Below are 24,218 nucleotides of genomic sequence, written 5' to 3'. Positions count from 1 at the left end.
TCTGTGGCTGGTCATCCTTTCAATTCTGACAGTGTAGTGTACTGTTGTTTTATTTTGTGAGGAATTTTGCCAGCCTCTGTGTGCCGGGTGATTCAAAGTTAACTCACCCACGTGGTAATGGCGGAGCGCTTCTCATTTTCAGTTATCTAGAAACCGCGTTACATTGCTCCCGGCTCCTTCCTGGGGCTTGCTGATCGGTAAGATGGGTTAACAGGGGTCTCTCGCGTAGGACATACGGTTCTATTAGCGCAGTTGTGTCCTGGGATGTTAACTCGCTCTGGGGATTTCTAATTACATAGTGCTCAGGCCTCCATATTTCTGCCGTTTCTCATGGCTCTAAGAATTCTTCTGGAGGTAAACTGTTGCTGCTGCTTACATGCTGGCCTTGAATCCTTGTTATCCTTCAATTTTGCGGCTCTATATATCACTGTGGTCATTTATAAACAACTAACTTGCTCATAACAACACGGAGCTCTCCCACTACACCTCCATCTTAGAGCTCAGCCAGGCACCGCCCCCGGGCTTTTATTATTTAAAGGCGCAGTACACGTTTTTGGTTTAAATACTTTAATATATGTTTTGACTTCAAAAGTACAATATATCAAGTAAAGAACGACTATTATTGCTATTGCTAGTCTGTTTAACATGTCTGACATTGAGGAATCTACTTGTTCTATGTGTTTAGATGCCTCTGTGGAACCCCCTCTTACTTTTTCTCCCTCATGTACTGAAAGGGCCTTACAATGTAAAGAGCAGATTTTATTTAAGGAAAGTGTGTCTAAGGATGATTCTCAGTCTGAGGAGAATCAGGGTATGCCGCCAAATTCTCCCCAAACGTCACAACCTTTAACGCCCACCCAAGCGACGCCGGGTTCTTCAACCGCGTCTAATTCATTTACCCTGCAGGATATGGCTGCAGTTATACCAAATACCCTTACAGAGGTTTTATCTAAGTTGCCAGTGTTACAGGGCAAACGCAGTAGGACAGAAGTCAATGTGAATACTGAGTCCTCTAATGCTTTGTTGGCTATCTCCGATGTACCCTCACAGGGATCTGATTTGGGGGTCAGGGAACTTCTGTCTGAGGGGGAACTTTCCGATTCAGGAAGTGTGTTGCCTCAGACACATTCGGACGTCATGTCTTTTAGATTTAAGCTTGAACACCTCCGCCTGTTACTTCGGGAGGTTTTAGCGACTCTGGATGACTGTGACTCTATTGTGGTACCACCAGTGAAATTGTGTAAAATGGACAAATACTTAGAGGTACCTGCTTACACTGATGATTTTCCGGTTCCTAAGAGAATTTTGGAGATTATGAAGAGGGAATGGGACTGACCGGGTATACCGTTCTCACCTTCTCCTAATTTTAAGAAAATGTATTTCATATCTGACACTGTTCGGGACTCTTGGTGGAGGGGGCTATATCTACTCTGGCTAAGCGTACAACTATTCCATTGAGGACAGCTGTGCTTTCAAAGACCCTATGGATAAGAAATTGGAGGGTCTTCTAAAAAAGTTATTTATTCATCATGGTCTCCTTTTACAACCGACAGCCTGCATTGTACCAGTTACCACTGCGGCGGCTTTCTGGTTTGATGCCTTAGAAGAGTCTCTTAAGACTGAGACTCCTTTAGAGGATATTTTAGATAGAATTAAGGCTCTCAAGCTGGCTAATTCCTTTATCACAGATGCCGCCTTTCAAATTGCTAAGTTGGCGGCTAAGAATGCCGGATTTGCCATTTTAGCGTGTAGAGCGTTATGGTTAAAATCTTGGTCTGCTGATGTGTCATCTAAGTCAAAGCTTTTGGCAATTCCTTTCAAGGGTAAAACCCTATTCGGGCCTGACTTGAAGGAAATCATTTCTGACATTACTGGAGGTAAGGGTCATCTCCTACCTCAGGATAAGACTGCTAAATTGAGGGGTAAACAAAATAATTTTTGTTCCTTTCGGAACTTTAAAGGAGTCCGTGAAACAGGAAGGGAATTTTGCTCAGGCCAAGTCCATCTGGAGACCCAACCAGGCTTGGAACAAGGGTAAACAACCCAAGAAGCCCGCTGCTACTACCAAGACAGCATGAAGGGGCGGCCCCCGATCCAGGACCGGATCTAGTAGGGGGCAGACTTTCTCTCTTTGCCCAGGCTTGGGTAAGAGATGTTCAGGACCCCTGGGCACTGGAAATCGTGACCCACGGGTATCAACTGGAATTCAAACATTTTCTCCCAAGGGGGAGATTTCTTCTTTCACGATTGTCTGTAGACCAGATAAAAAGAGAGGCGCTCTTACGTTGTGTAAAAGACCTCTCTACTATGGGAGTAATTTGTCCCGTTCCAAGACTGGAACAGGGGCAGGGGTTTTACTCAAATCTTTTTGTGGTTCCCAAAAAAGAGGGAACGTTCAGACCCCTTTTAGATCTCAAAAGTCTAAACAAGTTTCTCAGAGTCCCATCTTTCAAGATGGAGACTATTCGAACAATTTTACCAATGATCCAGGAGGGTCAATATATGACTACCGTGGACTTGAAGGATGCATACCTTCATATTCCTATCCACAAGGATCATTATCAGTACCTAAGATTTGCCTTCCTGGACAAACATTTTCAGTTCATGGCTCTTCCCTTCGGGTTGGCCACAGCACCCAGGATCTTCACGAAGGTTCTAGGTCCCTTCTGGCAGTTCTCAGGCCGCGGGGCATTGCAGTGGCGCCTTAACTGGACAATATTCTGATCCAGGCGTCGACTTATCATCTGACAAAGTCTCATACAGACATGGTGTTGTCCTTTCTGAGAACTCACTAATGGAAGGTGAATCTAGAAAAGAGTTCATTAATTCCACAGACAAAGGTTCCCTTCTTGGGAACTCTAATAGATTCCATATCTATGAAAATTTTCCTGACGGAGGTCAGAAAGTTAAAGATTCTGAATACATGCCGAGCTCTTCAGTCCAATCTTCGGCCATCAGTGGCTCAGTGAATGGAGGTAATTGGATTGATGGTGGCGGCAATGGACATCATTCCGTTTGCTCGTTTTCATCTCAGACCACTACAACTGAACATGCTCAGGCAGTGGAATGGAGATTATGCAAATTTGTCTCCTCAGATAGATCTGAATCAGGAGACAAGAGACTCTCTTCTTTGGTGGTTGTCGCCAGATCATCTGTCCCAAGGGACGTGCTTCCGCAGACCCTCATGGGTGATAGTGACAACGGACGCCAGCCTACTGGGCTGGTGCAGTCTGGAATTTCCTGAAGGCTCAGGGTGTGTGGACTCAGCCGGAATCTCTTCTTCCATTCAATATTCTGGAATTGAGAGCAATATTCAATGCGCTTCAGCCATGGCCTTAGTTGGCTTCGGCCAAATACATCCGCTTTCAGTCGGACAACGTCACGACTGTGGCTTACATCAATCATCGGGGAGGAACAAGGAGTTCCTTAGCAATGACAGAAGAATCAAAGATTATTCGGTGGGCGGAAGCTCACTCTTGTTATCTGTCAGCAATCTACATCCCAGGAGTGGACAACTGGGAAGCGGACTTTTTAAGCAGACAGACGTTTCATCCGGGGGAGTGGGAACTCCATCCGGAGGTCTTTACCACTCTGATCCTCAGATGGGGCAGACCGGAATTGGATCTGATGGCGTCTCGTCAGAATGCCAAGCTTCCAAGATACGGATCCAGGTCGAGGGATCTTCAGGCCGAACTGATAGATGCCTTGGCAGTGCCTTGGTCGTTCAACCTAGCTTATGTGTTTCCACCGTTTGCTCTCCTTCCCCGGGTGATTGCTCGGATCAAACAGGAGAGGGCTTCAGTAATTCTAATCGCGCCTGCGTGGCCTCGCAGGACTTGGTATGCCGATCTAGTGGACATGTCCTCTCTGCCGCCGTGGAAGCTTCCATTGAGGCAGGACCTTCTCATTCAGGGACCTTTCCTTCATCCGAATCTAGTTTCTCTGCAGCTGACTGCTTGGAGATTGAACGCTTGATTTTATCTAAGCGGGGGTTCTCTGATTCGGTCATTGATACTTTGATTCAGGCACGTAAGCCTGTTACTAGAAAGATCTACCATAAGATATGGCGTAAATATCTTCATTGGTGTGAATCCAAGGGTTACTCGTGGAGTAGAGTTAGGATTCCCAGGATTCTGTCTTTTCTCCAAAAAGGATTGAAGAAAGGGTTATCAGCAAGTTCCTTAAAGGGACAAATCTCTGCTTTGTCAATTTTACTACACAAACGTTTGGCAGATGTTCCAGACGTTCAGTCTTTTTGTCAGGCTCTGACCAGAATCAAGCCTGTGTTTAGACCAATTGCTCCACCCTGGAGTTTGAATTTAGTTCTTAATGTTCTTCAAGGGGTTCCGTTTGAACTCATGCATTCCATAGATATTAAGTTGTTATCTTGGAAAGTTTTATTTTTGGTTGCTATTTCTTCTGCTCGAAGAGTTTCTGAGCTTTCAGCGTTACAATGTGACTCGCCTTATCTTATCTTCCATTTTGATAGGGTGGTTTTACGTACCAAACCTGGGTTCCTTCCTAAGGTTGTTTCAAATAAGAATATTAATCAGTAAATTGTTGTTCCTTCATTATATCCTAATCCTTCTTCTAAGAAGGAACGTCTGTTGCATAACTTGGACGTGGTCCGTGCCCTGAAGTTTTACTTGCAGGCGACTAAGGAATTCCGTCAATCATCTTCATTATTCATTGTGTTTTCTGGAAAGCGTAGGGGCCAGACAGCTACGGCTACCTCTCTTTCTTTTTGGCCGAAGAGTATCATCCGTTTGGCATATGAGACTGCTGGACAGCAGCCTCCTGAAAGAATTACGGCTCATTCTACTAGGGCTGTGGCTTCCTCATGGGCATTTAAAAACGATGCTTCTGTTGAACAGATTTGCAAGGCTGCAACTTGGTCGTCTCTTCACACTTTTTCCAAATTTTACAAATTGGATACTTTTGCTTCTTCTGAGGCTATTTTCGGGAGAAAGGTTCTTCAAGCAGTGGTGCCTTCCGTTTAGGTTCCTGTCTTGACCCTCCCTTTCATCCGTGTCCTGTATCTTTGGTACTGTATCCCACAGGTAAGGATGAAATCCGTGGACTCGTCATATCTTGTAAAAGAAAAGGAAATTTATGCTTACCTGATAAATTTATTTCTCCAACATAGGTGTGTCCGGTCCACGGCGTCATCCTTACTTGTGGGATATTCTCTTCCCCAACAGGAAATGGCAAAGAGCCCAGCAAAGCTGGTCACATGATCCCTCCTAGGCTCCGCCTTCCCCAGTCATTCTCTTTGCCGTTGTACAGGCAACATCTCCACGGAGATGGCTTCTTCTGAGGCTATTTTTGGGAGAAAGGTTTTGCAAGCCGTGGTGCCTTCCATCTAGGTGACCTGATTTGCTCCCTCCCTTCATCCGTGTCCTAAAGCTTTGGTATTGGTTCCCACAAGTAAGGATGACGCCGTGGACCGGACACACCTATGTTGGAGAAAACAGAATTTATGTTTACCTGATAAATTACTTTCTCCAACGGTGTGTCCGGTCCACGGCCCGCCCTGGTTTTTTAATCAGGTCTGATAATTTATTTTCTTTAACTACAGTCACCACGGTATCATATGGTTTCTCCTATGCAAATATTCCTCCTTTACGTCGGTCGAATGACTGGGGAAGGCGGAGCCTAGGAGGGATCATGTGACCAGCTTTGCTGGGCTCTTTGCCATTTCCTGTTGGGGAAGAGAATATCCCACAAGTAAGGATGACGCCGTGGACCGGACACACCGTTGGAGAAAGTAATTTATCAGGTAAACATAAATTCTGTTTTCTTTTACGATATGACGAGTCCACGGCCCACCCTGTCATTTCTAAGACAGGTATGTACTTATTTTATTAAACTTCAGTCACCTCTGCACCTTTGGCTTTTCCTTTCTCTTCCTAACTTCGGTCGAATGACTAGGGGAGGAGGGGAAGGGAGGAGCTATATATACAGCTCTGCTGTGGTGCTCTTTGCCACTTCCTGCTGGCAGGAGGTTTAATCCCACAAGTAAGGATGAAATCTGTGAATTCGTCATATCGTAAAAGAAATACATTTATCAGGTAAGCATAAATTTCCTTTTTGTCTTTATTTTAGCTAGGTAGTTATTAAATATTTAATAACTATTGTACCTAGTTAAAATAAATACAAACTTGCCTGTAAAATAAAAATAAACCCTAAGCTAGATACAATGTAACTATAAGTTATATTGTAGCTAGCTTAGTTTTTTTTTTATAGGTAAGTAGTTTTAAATAGGAATAATTTAGTTAATGATAGTAATTTTTTTTTAGATTTATTTAAATTATATTGGTGTTAGGGTTAGACTTAGGTTTAGGGGTTAATAACTTTAATATAGTGGCGGCAGATTAGGGGTTAATAAGTGTAGGTAGGTTGCGGCGACATTGGGGGCGGCAGATTAGGGGTTAATAAATATAATGTAGGTGTCGGCGATGTTGGGGGCAGCAGATTAGGGGTTAATAAGTGTAAGATTGGGGGTGTTTAGACTCGGGTTCATGTTAGGGTGTTAGGTGTAGACATAAATGTATTTTCCCCATAGGAATCAATGGGGCTGCGTTAGGCGCTAAACGCTGCTTTTTTGCAGGTGTTAGACTTTTTTTTCAGCTGGCTCTCCCCCATTGATTCCTATGGGGAAATCGTGCACGAGCACGTTCAGCCAGCTCACCGCTAACGTAAAAAGCGCTGGTATTGAGGTGAGATGTGGAGCAAAATTTTGCTCTACGATTACTTTTTTGCGGTTAACGCCGGGTTTGTAAAAACCCGTAATACCAGCGCTGTCTGTAAGTGAGCGGTGAGCATAAACTGCTCGTTAGCACCGCACAGCTTCTAACGCCAAACTCGTAATCTAGCCGATAGTAATTTGTGACGTACTGGGATTGGAATGCTATGACGCGGAAGATAACATGCGTGAGTATTTGCAGTCAGACAGCATACGGAATGTCACTTCCATTTGCTAATCTGAAATGTTTGCTATTCTGATAGAACACCGCCATCTTGTAGCTTGCGTATTGTTACATCCTGTGATAGGAGCAGTGCACTTTCACAGATCTGCTTTTTGACAGCTGTACCTGTCACTTCAGATTTGCTCACATTATATATAGAAGTTTAATAGTTATATAACAAATATAAGTTCCAAAATGGCGGCGCCCAGTGTGAAGATGCAGAGCTTTACTAACTAATACTTGTAAGGGGTTAAATAAAAGAATGACCTTGAAGAAAGCTGCAGGCACAGGAGGAAAAACGATAATACGGTGAACCTACTACCCTCTAACTTGAGATCATGACTCCTTATTCTAGTGTTACCCTTGTTGTGAAAAAAATGTTTTCATCCTCTGCTTAAATCCCCTAATAAACAATAACATGGTGAGTATTAACCATTGTATTGTAGTCAGAAGGGGTAAGATCAATGCCCTAGGCACTTGTACATCCAGTGTGATTGACATTCACTGCTCTAGCAAAATTGGTTGCCCCAGAGAAGGGGGCTAAATTTCACAGTGTGATGCAACATCACACGTGGTGATTGCAGGCAGACAGGTGTGCATGCAGGGATAGTTAATCTAGCATTTTACCATACTGGTCTGAGATCCTTTTTACATTCTCCTATTTTATCTGGCAGGTCGATTTACAATCTTTTTGAACAGCTTATCAAATGATTTATCTGCAAAAGGTCCCCACAAACTTTAATAGTGTATTTGTGTTTTAAATCAGTAGCTAAACTTTTTTTTAAAATTGTGATTGACCACAAAGTGTTTGAAAGCAAAATGTCTTCAATGTACTCCCCATGTTTTAACCCTTTATAGCTAATGTGGGCAAATTGTCTTAGATTCTTTACACACCTTGCATCTTCAAAAGTATATAAAGACATTCACTAGTTTGTTTGTTTTATTTGTGGTTTTTGACAGCGAGATTGTCCCATGACTGAAATAGCTGGCAGAGATCTAAGGATCATTTGAATTTAAAATTGGAATTAACATAAGTTGTTTGTTGTACCAGTTAGCAGGTTCTCAACTAAATTTAGAGGCAGCTGAATTATCTCTACAACCAAGAAAAATGTCAAAGCACAAATACTGTGAATAAAGGTGGTACACTGTCACTATAATATTCTGTAAGGAAAAATACTGTAAATACACAGTACGTGCCAAAAACAATATGCTAAACATAATATATATATACAAACATAAATTACATTTCATAATTTAAAATGTAACTGGCAATCTCTCAAACCCGCATAGCAATAAAGATAAAGTCTTAAGTCATTCTTCAAAATGGAGATTAATGGAGTTGTTGGTGAAATGCCTAGAGTTTGTGCCCCAATTTAGACTTGGTTCGCCTCTTAAATAGACGACGCTGTGAAAATATAAAAAGAAAAGGGGCGCTTTATAGCCTATTACGTCTGAAGCTATAACCTGCTGTTTAAGAAGCAGGAAGTGCCTCACAATTCATTAGGGCTCTTAATTTGTATAGGTTTTGTTAAGATATTTGCACTATAAGGTGACCCCATCTCTTTTTTTATTTTTAATGTTGAGTTATCTGTCCCAGAGTTGGGAAACGATTCTCTTATTTAAAATATAGATTTTGATGGCAGATAAGAAATAAAAGGCCCATTGAGTCTGTCCACATCTTTTGAAGTAGAAGCACTTAGGATGTCTTGGTGCATATCCAACATATTCTTTGTGATATTGTCTTTGTTCTTACAACTTCTATTCAAAGTTTATTCCATAAATCAACCAATCTACTCCTGAACCTACCACCCTCTAACTTGAGAGCATGACTCCTTATTCTAGTTGTTGTGAAAAATGTTTTCAGTTCCCTAATCTACTTGCAGGTGTCTATTAGATTAGCTCTACTGCACTAAGCTATACAAATAAATAGTAATTATTATTATTTTTTTAGAGCAGAATCACTGAAAGAGTCAACATCCAAAATTGCAGCTAAAGAGAAGACAACTGCAGCTAAATCAAACCAGCCTGCAAGGACCTACTTTCCTCTGGGTCCTGATTTTAGCTTAAATGATAAGTCACAACCTGTCAGGCCTGCACAAAGAAATGAGGCCCCTCATCAGAGGTATACAGCAGAAGAAATAGAAGTACTCAGGTATTAATCTATTCCCCCCACCACCTTTTTTTAATAGATTCAAGTTTTGATGGTTAAATTACAGTAATCACCATGTATTCTGAATTGATTGGCTTTGTTTTTTTTATTTTGACTGACAGGAAAACATCCAAAATAAATGGTATTGAGTACGTGCCTTTCATGAGCGTTGACCTACGGGAGCGTTTTGCCTTCCCAATGCCATTCTCGTAAGTTAACACTTTTTCATGTGATTTTCTGTCATCGTGATTGTCCAAGAGAATCTCTGTTTTCGTTGCTAAAGTTGAATATTACAAGTATGCAAGGTTATTAAAATCCAAAACAAATTTTCTTTGCTTATTGTCTTTGTATTTGTTTTTGAGGGTCACAATTATGGGCCTCCATTACATATAGAGCGTCGCCCGCAAAAGCCGGTGACGCCGGTTTTGGCGCGTTTTGGTATCCTATATACAGCGCCGCATATAAATGCGGCACGTATATTTCACCCGTCGCTCGCAATTTTTACTCCCATAAGCTAACATGGGACTGTGTCGTAAATCGGTATCCAATATCCAGCGCAAGGACTTACGTGGCGAAAAGGAAGAAATCTTACTCCATTTTCACCTCGCCATAAAAGGCAGCCTTGCGCCGAGTATGGGAGCACCGTAACTCCCTAAAATGCCTGCAAAAAAAAAGCTAACACCTAACGCATGCGCAATGTCTATCTACCTGTCAACCGCAGTCCCCCACCGCAATAACTAATAAAGTGTATTAACCCCTAAACCACCATAGCCCACAACGCAATAAACCTATTTTAGTATTAGCCCCTAAACCGCCATAGCCCACATAGCCTATTAAATCTATTAACCCCTAATCTGCCGCCGCCAACGTCGCCGCCACTATAATAAAGTTATTAACCCCTAAACCTAAGTCTAACCCTAACCCTAGCACCCCTCTAACTTAAATATTATTTAAATAAATCTAAATAATATTACTATTATTAACTAAATTATTCCTATTTAAAACTAAATACTTACCTATAAAATAAACCTTAAGATAGCTACAATATAATTAATAATTACCGGTACATTGTAGCTATTTTAGGATTTATTTTTATTTTACAGGCAACTTTGTATTTATTTTAACTAGGTACAATACAGGGAGTGCAGAATTATTAGGCAAATGAGTATTTTGACCACATCATCCTCTTTATGCATGTTGTCTTACTCCAAGCTGTATAGGTTCGAAAGCCTACTCCCAATTAAGCATATTAGGTGATGTGCATCTCTGTAATGAGAAGGGGTGTGGCCTAATGACATCAACACCCTATATCAGGTGTGCATAATTATTAGGCAACTTCCTTTCCTTTGGCAAAATGGGTCAAAAGAAGGACTTGACAGGCTCAGAAAAGTCAAAAATAGTGAGATATCTTGCAGAGGGATGCAGCACTCTTAAAATTGCAAAGCTTCTGAAGCGTGATCATCGAACAATCAAGCGTTTCATTCAAAATAGTCAACAGGGTCGCAAGAAGCGTGTGGAAAAACCAAGGCGCAAAATAACTGCCCATGAACTGAGAAAAGTCGAGCGTGCAGCTGCCAAGATGCCACTTGCCACCAGTTTGGCCATATTTCAGAGCTGCAACATCACTGGAGTGCCCAAAAGCACAAGGTGTGCAATACTCAGAGACATGGCCAAGGTAAGAAAGGCTGAAAGACGACCACCACTGAACAAGACACACAAGCTGAAACGTCAAGACTGGGCCAAGAAATATCTCAAGACTGATTTCTCCAACATAGGTGTGTCCGGTCCACGGCGTCATCCTTACTTGTGGGATATTCTCTTCCCCAACAGGAAATGGCAAAGAGCCCAGCAAAGCTGGTCACATGATCCCTCCTAGGCTCCGCCTACCCCAGTCATTCTCTTTGCCGTTGTACAGGCAACATCTCCACGGAGATGGCTTAGAGTTTTTTAGTGTTTAACTGTAGTTTTTATTATTCAATCAAGAGTTTGTTATTTTGAAATAGTGCTGGTATGTACTATTTACTCAGAAACAGAAAAGAGATGAAGATTTCTGTTTGTATGAGGAAAATGATTTTAGCAACCGTAACTAAAATCCATGGCTGTTCCACACAGGACTGTTGAGAGCAATTAACTTCAGTTGGGGGAACAGTGTGCAGTCTCTTGCTGCTTGAGGTATGACACATTCTAACAAGACGATGTAATGCTGGAAGCTGTCATTTTCCCTATGGGATCCGGTAAGCCATGTTTATTACGATCATAAATAAGGGCTTCACAAGGGCTTATTAAGACTGTAGACTGTTTCTGGGCTAAATCGATTCATTATTAACACATATTTAGCCTTGAGGAATCATTTTATCTGGGTATTTTGATATAATAATATCGGCAGGCACTGTATTAGACACCTTATTCCTTAGGGGCTTTCCCAAAGCTTAAGCAGAGCCTCATTTTCGCGCCGGTGTGGCGCACTTGTTTTTGAGAGGCATGGCATGCAGTCGCATGTGAGAGGAGCTCTGATACTTAGAAAAGACTTTCTGAAGGCGTCATTTGGTATCGTATTCCCCTTTGAGCTTGGTTGGGTCTCAGCAAAGCAGATACCAGGGACTGTAAAGGGGTTAAAGTTTAAAACGGCTCCGGTTCCGTTATTTTAAGGGTTAAAGCTTCCAAATTTGGTGTGCAATACTTTTAAGGCTTTAAGACACTGTGGTGAAAATTTGGTGAATTTTGAACAATTCCTTCATGTTTTTTCGCAATTGCAGTAATAAAGTGTGTTCAGTTTAAAATTTAAAGTGACAGTAACGGTTTTATTTTAAAACGTTTTTGTACTTTGTTATCAAGTTTATGCCTGTTTAACATGTCTGAACTACCAGATAGACTGTGTTCTGAATGTGGGGAAGCCAGAATTCCTATTCATTTAAATAAATGTGATTTATGTGATAATGACAATGATGCCCAAGATGATTCCTCAAGTGAGGGGAGTAAGCATGGTACTGCATCATTCCCTCCTTCGTCTACACGAGTCTTGCCCACTCAGGAGGCCCCTAGTACATCTAGCGCGCCAATACTCCTTACTATGCAACAATTAACGGCTGTAATGGATAATTCTGTCAAAAACATTTTAGCCAAAATGAACCCTTGTCAGCGTAAGCGTGGCTGCTCTGTTTTAGATACTGAAGAGCATGACGACGCTGATATTAATATCTCTGAAGGGCCCCTAACCCAGTCTGATGGGGCCAGGGAGGTTTTGTCTGAGGGAGAAATTACTGATTCAGGGAACATTTCTCAACAGGCTGAACCTGATGTGATTGCATTTAAATTTAAGTTGGAACATCTCCGCATTCTGCTTAAGGAGGTATTATCCACTCTGGATGATTGTGAAAAGTTGGTCATCCCAGAGAAACTATGTAAAATGGACAAGTTCCTAGAGGTGCCGGGGCTCCCAGAAGCTTTTCCTATACCCAAGCGGGTGGCGGACATTGTTAATAAAGAATGGGAAAGGCCCGGTATTCCTTTCGTCCCTCCCCCCATATTTAAAAAATTGTTTCCTATGGTCGACCCCAGAAAGGACTTATGGCAGACAGTCCCCAAGGTCGAGGGAGCGGTTTCCACTTTAAACAAACGCACCACTATACCCATAGAGGATAGTTGTGCTTTCAAAGATCCTATGGATAAAAAATTAGAAGGTTTGCTTAAAAAGATGTTTGTTCAGCAGGGTTACCTTCTACAACCAATTTCATGCATTGTCCCTGTCGCTACAGCCGCATGTTTCTGGTTCGATGAGCTGATAAAGACGCTCGATAGTGATTCTCCTCCTTATGAGGAGATTATGGACAGAATCAATGCTCTCAAATTGGCTAATTCTTTCACCCTAGACGCCACTTTGCAATTGGCTAGGTTAGCGGCTAAGAATTCTGGGTTTGCTATTGTGGCGCGCAGAGCGCTTTGGTTGAAATCTTGGTCGGCTGATGCGTCTTCCAAGAACAAGCTACTAAACATTCCTTTCAAGGGGAAAACGCTGTTTGGCCCTGACTTGAAAGAGATTATCTCTGATATCACTGGGGGTAAGGGCCACGCCCTTCCTCAGGATCGGCCTTTCAAGGCAAAAAATAGACCTAATTTTCGTCCCTTTCGTAAAAACGGACCAGCCCAAGGTGCTACGTCCTCTAAGCAAGAGGGTAATACTTCTCAAGCCAAGCCAGCTTGGAGACCAATGCAAGGCTGGAACAAGGGAAAGCAGGCCAAGAAACCTGCCACTGCTACCAAGACAGCATGAAATGTTGGCCCCCGATCCGGGACCGGATCTGGTGGGGGGCAGACTCTCTCTCTTCGCTCAGGCTTGGGCAAGAGATGTTCTGGATCCTTGGGCGCTAGAAATAGTCTCCCAAGGTTATCTTCTGGAATTCAAGGGACTTCCCCCAAGGGGGAGGTTCCACAGGTCTCAGTTGTCTTCAGACCACATAAAAAGACAGGCGTTCTTACATTGTGTAGAAGACCTGTTAAAAATGGGAGTGATTCATCCAGTTCCATTAAGAGAACAAGGGATGGGGTTCTACTCCAATCTGTTCATAGTTCCCAAAAAAGAGGGAACGTTCAGACCAATCTTAGATCTCAAGATCTTAAACAAGTTTCTCAAGGTTCCATCGTTCAAGATGGAAACCATTCGAACTATTCTTCCTTCCATCCAGGAAGGTCAATTCATGACCACGGTGGATTTAAAGGATGCGTATCTACATATTCCTATCCACAAGGAACATCATCGGTTCCTAAGGTTCGCATTCCTGGACAAACATTACCAGTTCGTGGCGCTTCCTTTCGGATTAGCCACTGCTCCAAGGATTTTCACAAAGGTACTAGGGTCCCTTCTAGCTGTGCTACGACCAAGGGGCGTTGCGGTAGTACCTTACTTGGACGACATTCTGATTCAAGCGTCGTCCCTTCCTCAAGCAAAGGCTCACACGGACATCGTCCTGGCCTTTCTCAGATCTCACGGATGGAAAGTGAACGTGGAAAAGAGTTCTCTATCCCCGTCAACAAGGGTTCCCTTCTTGGGAACAATTATAGACTCCTTAGAAATGAGGATTTTTCTGACAGAGGTCAGAAAAACAAAACTTCTAGACTCTTGTCGGATACTTCATTCCGTTCCTCTTCCTTCCATAGCTCAGTGCATGGTAGTGATCGGGTTGATGGTAGCGGCAATGGACATAGTTCCTTTTGCGCGCATTCATCTAAGACCATTACAACTGTGCATGCTCAGTCAGTGGAATGGGGACTATACAGACTTGTCTCCGAAGATACAAGTAAATCAGAGGACCAGAGACTCACTCCGTTGGTGGCTGTCCCTGGACAACCTGTCACAAGGGATGACATTCCGCAGACCAGAGTGGGTCATTGTCACGACCGACGCCAGTCTGATGGGCTGGGGCGCGGTCTGGGGATCCCTGAAAGCTCAGGGTCTTTGGTCTCGGGAAGAATCTCTTCTACCGATAAATATTCTGGAACTGAGAGCGATATTCAATGCTCTCAAGGCTTGGCCTCAGCTAGCGAGGACCAAGTTCATACGTTTTCAATCAGACAACATGACAACTGTTGCGTACATCAACCATCAGGGGGGAACAAGGAGTTCCCTAGCGATGGAAGAAGTGACCAAAATCATTCTATGGGCGGAGTCTCACTCCTGCCACCTGTCTGCTATCCACATCCCAGGAGTGGAAAATTGGGAAGCGGATTTTCTGAGTCGTCAGACATTGCATCCGGGGGAGTGGGAACTCCATCCGGAAATCTTTGCCCAAGTCACTCACCTGTGGGGCATTCCAGACATGGATCTGATGGCCTCTCGTCAGAACTTCAAAGTTCCTTGCTACGGGGCCAGATCCAGGGATCCCAAGGCGGCTCTAGTGGATGCACTAGTAGCACCTTGGACCTTCAAACTAGCTTATGTGTTCCCGCCATTTCCTCTCATCCCCAGGCTGGTAGCCAGGATCAATCAGGAGAGGGCGTCGGTGATCTTGATAGCTCCTGCGTGGCCACGCAGGACTTGGTATGCAGATCTGGTGAATATGTCATCGGCTCCACCTTGGAAGCTACCTTTGAGACGAGACCTTCTTGTTCAGGGTCCGTTCGAACATCCGAATCTGGTTTCACTCCAGCTGACTGCTTGGAGATTGAACGCTTGATTTTATCGAAGCGAGGATTCTCAGATTCTGTTATCGATACTCTTGTTCAGGCCAGAAAGCCTGTAACTAGAAAGATTTACCACAAAATTTGGAAAAAATATATCTGTTGGTGTGAATCTAAAGGATTCCCTTGGGACAAGGTTAAGATTCCTAGGATTCTATCCTTCCTTCAAGAAGGATTGGAAAAAGGATTATCTGCAAGTTCCCTGAAGGGACAGATTTCTGCCTTGTCGGTGTTACTTCACAAAAAGCTGGCAGCTGTGCCAGATGTTCAAGCCTTTGTTCAGGCTCTGGTTAGAATCAAGCCTGTTTACAAACCTTTGACTCCTCCTTGGAGTCTCAATTTAGTTCTTTCAGTTCTTCAGGGGGTTCCGTTTGAACCCTTACATTCCGTTGATATTAAGTTATTATCTTGGAAAGTTTTGTTTTTAGTTGCAATTTCTTCTGCTAGAAGAGTTTCAGAATTATCTGCTCTGCAGTGTTCTCCTCCTTATCTGGTGTTCCATGCAGATAAGGTGGTTTTACGTACTAAACCTGGTTTTCTTCCAAAAGTTGTTTCTAACAAAAACATTAACCAGGAGATTATCGTACCTTCTCTGTGTCCGAAACCAGTTTCAAAGAAGGAACGTTTGTTGCACAATTTGGATGTTGTTCGCGCTCTAAAATTCTATTTAGATGCTACAAAGGATTTTAGACAAACATCTTCCTTGTTTGTTGTTTATTCAGGTAAAAGGAGAGGTCAAAAAGCAACTTCTACCTCTCTCTCTTTTTGGATTAAAAGCATCATCAGATTGGCTTACGAGACTGCCGGACGGCAGCCTCCCGAAAGAATCACAGCTCATTCCACTAGGGCTGTGGCTTCCACATGGGCCTTCAAGAACGAGGCTTCTGTTGATCAGATATGTAGGGCAGCGACTTGGTCTTCACTGCACACTTTTACCAAATTTTACAAGTTTGATACTTTTGCTTCTTCTGAGGCTATTTTTGGGAGAAAGGTTTTGCAAGCCGTGGTGCCTTCCATTTAGGTGACCTGATTTGCTCCCTCCCTTCATCCGTGTCCTAAAGCTTTGGTATTGGTTCCCACAAGTAAGGATGACGCCGTGGACCGGACACACCTATTTTGGAGAAAACAGAATTTATGTTTACCTGATAAATTTCTTTCTCCAACGGTGTGTCCGGTCCACGGCCCGCCCTGGTTTTTTAATCAGGTCTGATAATTTATTTTCTTTAACTACAGTCACCACGGTACCATATGGTTTCTCCTATGCAAATATTCCTCCTTAACGTCGGTCGAATGACTGGGGTAGGCGGAGCCTAGGAGGGATCATGTGACCAGCTTTGCTGGGCTCTTTGCCATTTCCTGTTGGGGAAGAGAATATCCCACAAGTAAGGATGACGCCATGGACCGGACACACCGTTGGAGAAAGAAATTTATCAGGTAAACATAAATTCTGTTTTTTCTAAGGTTTTATGGACTGATGAAATGAGAGTGAGTCTTGATGGGCCAGATGGATGGGCCCGTGGCTGGATTGGAAAGGGCACAGAGCTCCAGTCCGACTCAGACGCCAGCAAGGTGGAGGTGGAGTACTGGTTTGGGCTGGTATCATCAAAGATGAGCTTGTGGGGCCTTTTCGGGTTGAGGATGGAGTCAAGCTCAACTCCCAGTCCTACTGCCAGTTTCTGGAAGACACCTTCTTCAAGCAGTGGTACAGGAAGAAGTCTGCATCCTTCAAGAAAAACATGATTTTCATGCAGGACAATGCTCCATCACACGCGTCCAAGTACTCCACAGCGTGGCTGGCAAGAAAGGGTATAAAAGAAGAAAATCTAATGACATGGCCTCCTTGTTCACCTGATCTGAACCCCATTGAGAACCTGTGGTCCATCATCAAATGTGAGATTTACAAGGAGGGAAAACAGTACACCTCTCTGAACAGTGTCTGGGAGGCTGTGGTTGCTGCTGCACGCAATGTTGATGGTGAACAGATCAAAACACTGACAGAATCCATGGATGGCAGGCTTTTGAGTGTCCTTGCAAAGAAAGGTGGCTATATTGGTCACTGATTTGTTTTTGTTTTGTTTTTGAATGTCAGAAATGTATATTTGTGAATATTGAGATGTTATATTGGTTTCACTGGTAAAAATAAATAATTGAAATGGGTATATATTTGTTTTTTGTTAAGTTGCCTAATAATTATGCACAGTAATAGTCACCTGCACACACAGATATCCCCCTAAAATATCTATAACTAAAAACAAACTAAAAACTACTTCCAAAAATATTCAGCTTTGATATTAATATTAATGAGTTTTTTGGGTTCATTGAGAACATGGTTGTTGTTCAATAAATCACTGGCGACTCCAGAAATTTGAATTTACGCTCATTTCTGGACATCGCTAGTTTATCTGACTTACAGCACTTAGGAAATGCCGGCGAAATATATGTAATACCCCGATGTGCGAGGGGAAATTACGGGCGGCGCCGGTTCCCACGCTTGCGCCAAAACCTGCGCTGTATATGGGATCGTGCCCATAGCTGTTATTTATTGTATTATTTGTCCATTCGAAAATATATTTTTTTTTTATACTTTAATAAGCTAACCATTGGAAGCAATGTTGTTTTAAAGGGAAATAATATTAACTACTAATTTAACTGTTTTGTGATTTAAGCATATATAAGATACAATGTTATGAGCTTAAAGGGACATTATACACTAGATTTTTCTTTGCATAAATGTTTTGTAGATGATCCATTTATATAGCCTATACAGGTTTGCTTTTTTTAAATGGATAGTTTTTTGCTTATTTTTGAATAACATTGCGCTAATACTCCTAACCAAGCCCCAACGTTTTTGATGTTTACTGATGTATACCTACTCCAGCTTTATCCTATTTGTGTAAAGAGTCTTTTCATATGCAGAGGAGGAGGGAGTGTCTGCTCTTTTTTGGTTTACAACCACTTTCAGTGGGTGTTCCAGCTAACATTTTCAACATAGCTAACCTGTGAGCTTCTAAGTAAGTTTTTAAACGGTTTTATACTGGATTTTTAGATCAGTATCTGTGCATATTCCTCTTTATAGTAGTGTCTTTTACATGCAGTTATATGAAAATTGGTGTATGCTGTCCCTTTAAGGGACATTATACACTAGATTTTTATTTGCATAAATGTTTTGTAGATGAACCATTTGTAAAACCTATACAGCTTTTTTTTTTTTTTTTTTTTAAATGGATAGTTTTGCTTATTTTTAAATAACATTGCTCTGATTTTCAGACTCCTAACCAAGCCCCAAAGCTTTAGGAGAATACTGATGTATACCTACTCCAGCTTGCTCCTGTTTGTGTTAAAGGTCTTTTTATATGCAAAGGAAGGGGAGGGGGAGAGGGTCTGCTATTTCCCACTTGCAGTTGGTGTTCCAGTAACCTTTTTAAAAAGAGCTACACTGGAAGTTTCTAAGTAGGTTTTTAAACAGTTTTATACTGGATTTTTATATCAGTATCTGTGCATCGTATTCTTTATAGTAGTGCCTCTTACATGCAGTTATCTAAAAATTGGCGTATACTGTCCCTTTATTATTGCTTTTGTTGTGGGACATTGTGAAGAGTTCTATGTCACTTGGTATATTCACTGATTTAAAATGTACCCTTCTACTAGACAGTTTGGGTTATTTCTGTGGTTTCCATTGTGTCTGGTCCCTGCCTACTCTGGTGCTGTTAATGTGTTCTTGTTGTTAACGGGGAAAGTTAAGCTGCCCTTGCTCCATAGGGCATGGAGACTTTGTGATATCAAAAGGGGAATTTTTAAACATGGTATTAAAATTTGCTTGCATGTAACTATGTGTAATCTCCTCAGATGGTTTAAAAACATTGTTAAAGTTCTAGAGTGACGAGCACTGCTGATTCTGAGCTGAACACAGGCTAGAGAGCCAATCAGGAGTGGCATATGTGTGTATCCACCAACCTTCCTCATCCGATACCTCCCTGGTGCCTATTTGTTGCAGGGGGTCACCATTACCATGGAGATCACCAGTGTATTAGAGGGATATATGATTTCTCATTTAGAAATGATAAGGTGTCTCATTTACCTCTATTTAAGGGGTTATAGGAGCTGTGTAGGAGCCCCTCCATAGAAAGTTTTGCAAGTTTTGGCCGTTGAAGCGTTGAACACAGTGATCACAGTTGCATCATAAAGGAACTTGCGTCCCCCTTATTTGGAAGGGCAGACTCCCATCTTTCAAATAAGGGGTTGAATATCCCTATGTGCCTTTGTCTTTGGGCACTTACTACTTGCAACTTCATTGTACACAGCGTAATGACCTCACATGGTTCTTTGACGTATATAGACACTGGAAATGTCCTAGATTACAAGCAAAACGCCGCTGTGCAGGACAACAACACTGTGTCATCCTCCTCACAGTGGAATGAATGCAGCGGATAAAACATTGTCTTCCTTTGCATTGAAGATTTTAAGCTCTGCATTGCAAAATATTTGTGTGCAGAAAACGTTTTTTTGTAATATGCATTTCGGTATGTTTATCGTATATACTTTGTTGTGGTAACTACTGCACTGATCAACTATAAATATTACCCCCTTTGTCTTTTTGATGAATGCCTGTGTATATTGCTCACTTGTGTCTTATTTTTTGCTGCGATCATTAAAATAAAATGAGTTCAAACTCTTAAATAATATTTTAATATACAGGGATAAACGTGGAAAACTGGCGCTATCTCCCAAACAGAAAGCCATATTCTCGCGATGGGTGAGACCAGATGAGATATCAAACAACCCCACTATGATCTACACAGTGTCCAGCTTCAGCATAAAGCAGGTAAATGAATACATTATTTAAGAACAGACTCCTAAAGTAACAATTTTCAGTTATGTTTATAACAGCACAATTCAATATATATATATATAACACATAGAAACACCCAGCACTCACCAGCTAGCTCACAGCTAAGATAAAATCACAACTGGAAAGGTTAGTATAGCTATATAGTAAAAAGTGGCATTAATGGTTAGGTTAAATATGTTAAACTTGTGACAGGAAGTATGCAAAACAAAAGGAAAACAAAGCGCACAAAGCAGGAGTCAAGTGTAGTTTATTAAACAGGATGACACTCAAGTATAAAAATGCACTTGCAAAATGTAAGTAAAATAAAAACCTATATAAAACATGTGCACGGTAATCGGCAAGCATGAGCACAGATGACCAAGTCTCCTCCATGGACACCAACTCCTCAGTGTTTTCCGGACAACTGCCGAGGCAGCGATCACATGATGATCATATACCGCACACAGCGTGGATCCAAAATAGTAGGCCTTGATACAGGATAAACTCTACGCGTTTCTCTCAGTCCTCGTCCGGGCTTTATCAAGAGGGCAAGGATTGTTCCCTGACCTGGAGAAACGGTGTGTGCGGTATATGATCATCACGTGATAGCTGCCTCGGCAGTTGTCCTGAAAAGACTGAGGAGTTGGTGTCCCTGGGGGAGACTTACATTTAGTAAGTACATTGTTATACTTGCGTGTCATCCTGTTAAAACAATAGTGTAGTCAAAATTAAACTTATATGATTCCGGTAGATCATGCACTTTTAAGCAACTTTCTGATTTACTCCTATTATCAATTTTTATTCATTCTCTTGATATCTTTATTTGAAAAAGCAAGAATGTTAGATTAGGAGCTGGCCCTTTTTTGGTTCAGCACCTGGGTAGAGTTTGCTGATTGGTGTCTAAATGTAGCCACCAATCAGCAAGTGCTCCACAGGATTTGAACCAAAAATGGGCCAGCACCTAATCTTATATTCTTGCTTTTTCAAATAAAGATACCAAGAGAACATCAAAAAAATTGATAATAGGAGTAAATTAGAAAGTTGCTTAAAATTAAAATGTCATGCTCTATCTGAATCATGACAGTTTAATTTTGACTACACTATTCATTTAATAAACTACACTTGAATCCTGCTTTGTGCGCTCTGTTTTGCAAGCTCATCTGAATCTAAGCTGAGGACAGGAAAGCCTGGCTGAAAAAGAGCAGCACTTTCGGATCCGTGTTTTACCCTTTTTATGGACAGATTTGTTTAAACTTTGGGAGTGTGGAACCGTTGATTATTGCCTATAAAAGGTTATGGTATTGTCCCTGATCTGAATACTTTTTGGATGCCATTCAAGACATTGTATACCACTATCAACCTTAAATATTTTTAGTATTACACTCTTGTCCACTGTTACTCTATGTGGTTACATTGTGGCCACATTTAGATACAAATAGATTGATTTATTTTATAACAAGCCAAGTTATACATTTGTAAATTGTAACAGACCAAGCACAGAATTGTGTTTTTGTTTCTTGTGACAGGAAGTGCCTGTTATGTATGCAATTTATTCATGGATAATGGGGAACCATTCATAGATGGATTATGGGCTACAATTATCAGTTTGCAAATGGACAAGGTTCACCTGTTTTGAGCCTGACCTCACATTTCATTACAAATTGTCTGGAGAATCCCCCCCCCCCCCATATTTAGCACTGCACCAGTGAATATCTGTACAATGCTGCCCTCTGCTCTAGTGTAGCCACTTGCACAATAGTAGGGATTGTCCATCACCCTGGTTGAATTAGTTCTGGTTGATTTTTATCTGACAACTCTAATTTGGCAGATAGGGTTTGTGGTTTAAGCTGCTGCTTCATAAATATCAGTTGCAGGCTCAAATGAGTGAGCCTGCAACTGATAAGGGCATTCTCAACTTGATAAATAAATCCTTAAAGGGACCGTCTTGTTTAATAAGATAGATAACGCCTTTACTACCCATTCCCCAGCTTTGCACAACCAACATTGTTATATTAATATACTTTATAACATTTAAACCTCTAAATATCTTCCTGTTTCTAAGCCACTACAGAGAGCCTCTTATCACATGCTTTTTAATTTGTTTTTCACAACAGGATACTGCTAGTTCATGGGGGCCATATAGATAAGATTGTGCTCACGCCCGGGAAGTTATTTAAGAGTTAGCAAAGCACAGTGCTAAAAGCAAGTCAATAGATAATAAATAAATAAAAAGTCATGTGGTCATGGGGCTGTCAATAGATGCTTATATACAAGGTAATCACAGAGCTAAAAAGTATATTAATATAACTGTATTGGTTATGCAAAACTGGGCAGTAAAACAATAACAATAATTATTTAAAACTTAGAATATACTTTTTAAGATTTGTGGCTCTTTTGGATCGACAATCTCTGTTTTCAAATGTTATCACAAATGATAACCAGCAATCAATTGAATTCATTGCTTGTAATTGCTATATTTCGATTTTTTTCACCTTGCAATCCCTGAATTCATATTTGATAAACAACAAAATGTAATGGGACATATTTATAGAAATATTTGAGCTTTATATTTGTGGCAGCATAGTAAGTAATACACAAGCAGGGTTTTTTGTTTTTTAAAGCACTGTTTAGATACAGGAACCCATGCCATAATGCATTCATGTCTTCCAGAAAACAATAACCAATACTGGTCTTTTCTTGTCAGACAATTGTGTCAGATTGTTCCTTTGTGGCCTCACTTGCGATTAGTGCCGCTTATGAGAGACGCTACAACAAAAAACTAATTACAAGGTAAGGACAAGTCATTATGGAAAGATTGACAGAAGTGATCTTTAAAGGGACAGTACATGATTGAATGTTTTTTACATACATGTGCAGTATGTGCACAAGTAGGTAGTATTAAGAGAGCCTTAAAGGGACATTAAACCTGTTTTTTTTTCTTTCATGATTTAGAAAGAGCATGCAATTTTAAACTTTCTAATTTTCTTCTATTATCTATTTTGCTTCATGCTCTTGATATTCTTTGCTGAAAAGCATATCTAGATAGGCTCAGTATCTGCTGATTGGTGACTGCACATATATGCCTCATGTGATTGGCTCACCCATGTGCATTGCTATTTCTTAAACAAAGGATATCTAAAGAATGAAGCCAATTAGATAATATAAGTAATTTGAATATTGTTTAAAATTGTATTCTTTATCTGAATAATGAAAAAAAAGTGGGTTTAATGACCCTTTAACTTTGGAAAAAGATTTAGTCCTCTATTTTTAGGCCCCCTAAAGGTCGTAAAATCAGAACCTGCTCAATAGCACTGTTCACTTCCCTGTAACGCACCCCCATGCTGGATAAAGCTGTTGGCTGCTTTATCCAGCACGGAGCTCACTAAATGAAGTAAATGGGGAGATTGAATGGTATATATATTTTTTTAATAAACAAGCAAACACAGTGCCAGCCAGGAGGGCTATAAGGAATACATAGGGGTGACTTTTGAGGGGTCTAATAGATAGACGGCTAAATCTTTTTTTTCTTCAATGGTAAAACTCTCATTGTGCACGTACCATACAATTATGTAAAACAAATATTTATTGTCCTTTTCATGTTATTTTCATTACCCTACTTTTTTAAGAGCCTGTCACCTAATTTAGATGTAAGAATATTGAATTGAAAGTTTGGCTTAGGGTCTGTGTGGGATTAGAATAATCCAGTTTTTGAGAAATGTATGATCAAATTGAGACAGGAGGCATTAAGTGTAGCAGAAAGGCTTACCCAGTACATAATGGTTGAGCCTAAACATGTTGGTGACACATAAAGGCGCTCTTTTGAGACTGTTTTGTTTTAATGTTGCTGAAACATTACAAATCCATTGGTTACACATAACTGATCTGTAATCTGTGGACATGTGGCTCCCAGTAGAGGCTGGATTGGGACAAAAAATACCGGGAGAACATAACTGGTTGTCTATCAAATGCTAAACAGGTCCGATGTTTGCAAAGGATATGAATGGAAAAGACATGAGCCTGACAAACCGCTAGAAACTGCACAAACAGGAGGGTCAACAAAGAAGAATCACCACCCCTGCTGGCCCCATGGCAAAATTAC

General features: G+C 41.3%; 1 protein-coding gene across 2 annotated transcripts in view; it reads left to right on the top strand.

Moving 5' to 3' along the window:
• The window catches only part of CAPN7 (calpain 7), a 122,489-nt gene that overhangs the window by 42,898 nt on the left and 55,373 nt on the right, over positions 1-24,218 (top strand). For both annotated transcript variants that reach the window (XM_053714282.1, XM_053714283.1), the window contains exons 5-8: positions 8,920-9,120; positions 9,240-9,326; positions 19,987-20,113; positions 22,824-22,909. In XM_053714282.1, the coding sequence (XP_053570257.1) occupies positions 8,920-9,120; positions 9,240-9,326; positions 19,987-20,113; positions 22,824-22,909 (501 nt within the window). The remainder of the gene's footprint in view (positions 1-8,919; positions 9,121-9,239; positions 9,327-19,986; positions 20,114-22,823; positions 22,910-24,218) is intronic.

This window comes from Bombina bombina, chromosome 5, assembly GCF_027579735.1.
Source record: "Bombina bombina isolate aBomBom1 chromosome 5, aBomBom1.pri, whole genome shotgun sequence".
NCBI classification, from domain to species: domain Eukaryota; kingdom Metazoa; phylum Chordata; class Amphibia; order Anura; family Bombinatoridae; genus Bombina; species Bombina bombina.
The sequence above is the reverse complement of the archived record's forward strand: the minus strand, read 5'-3'. Positions and strand labels throughout refer to the sequence as shown.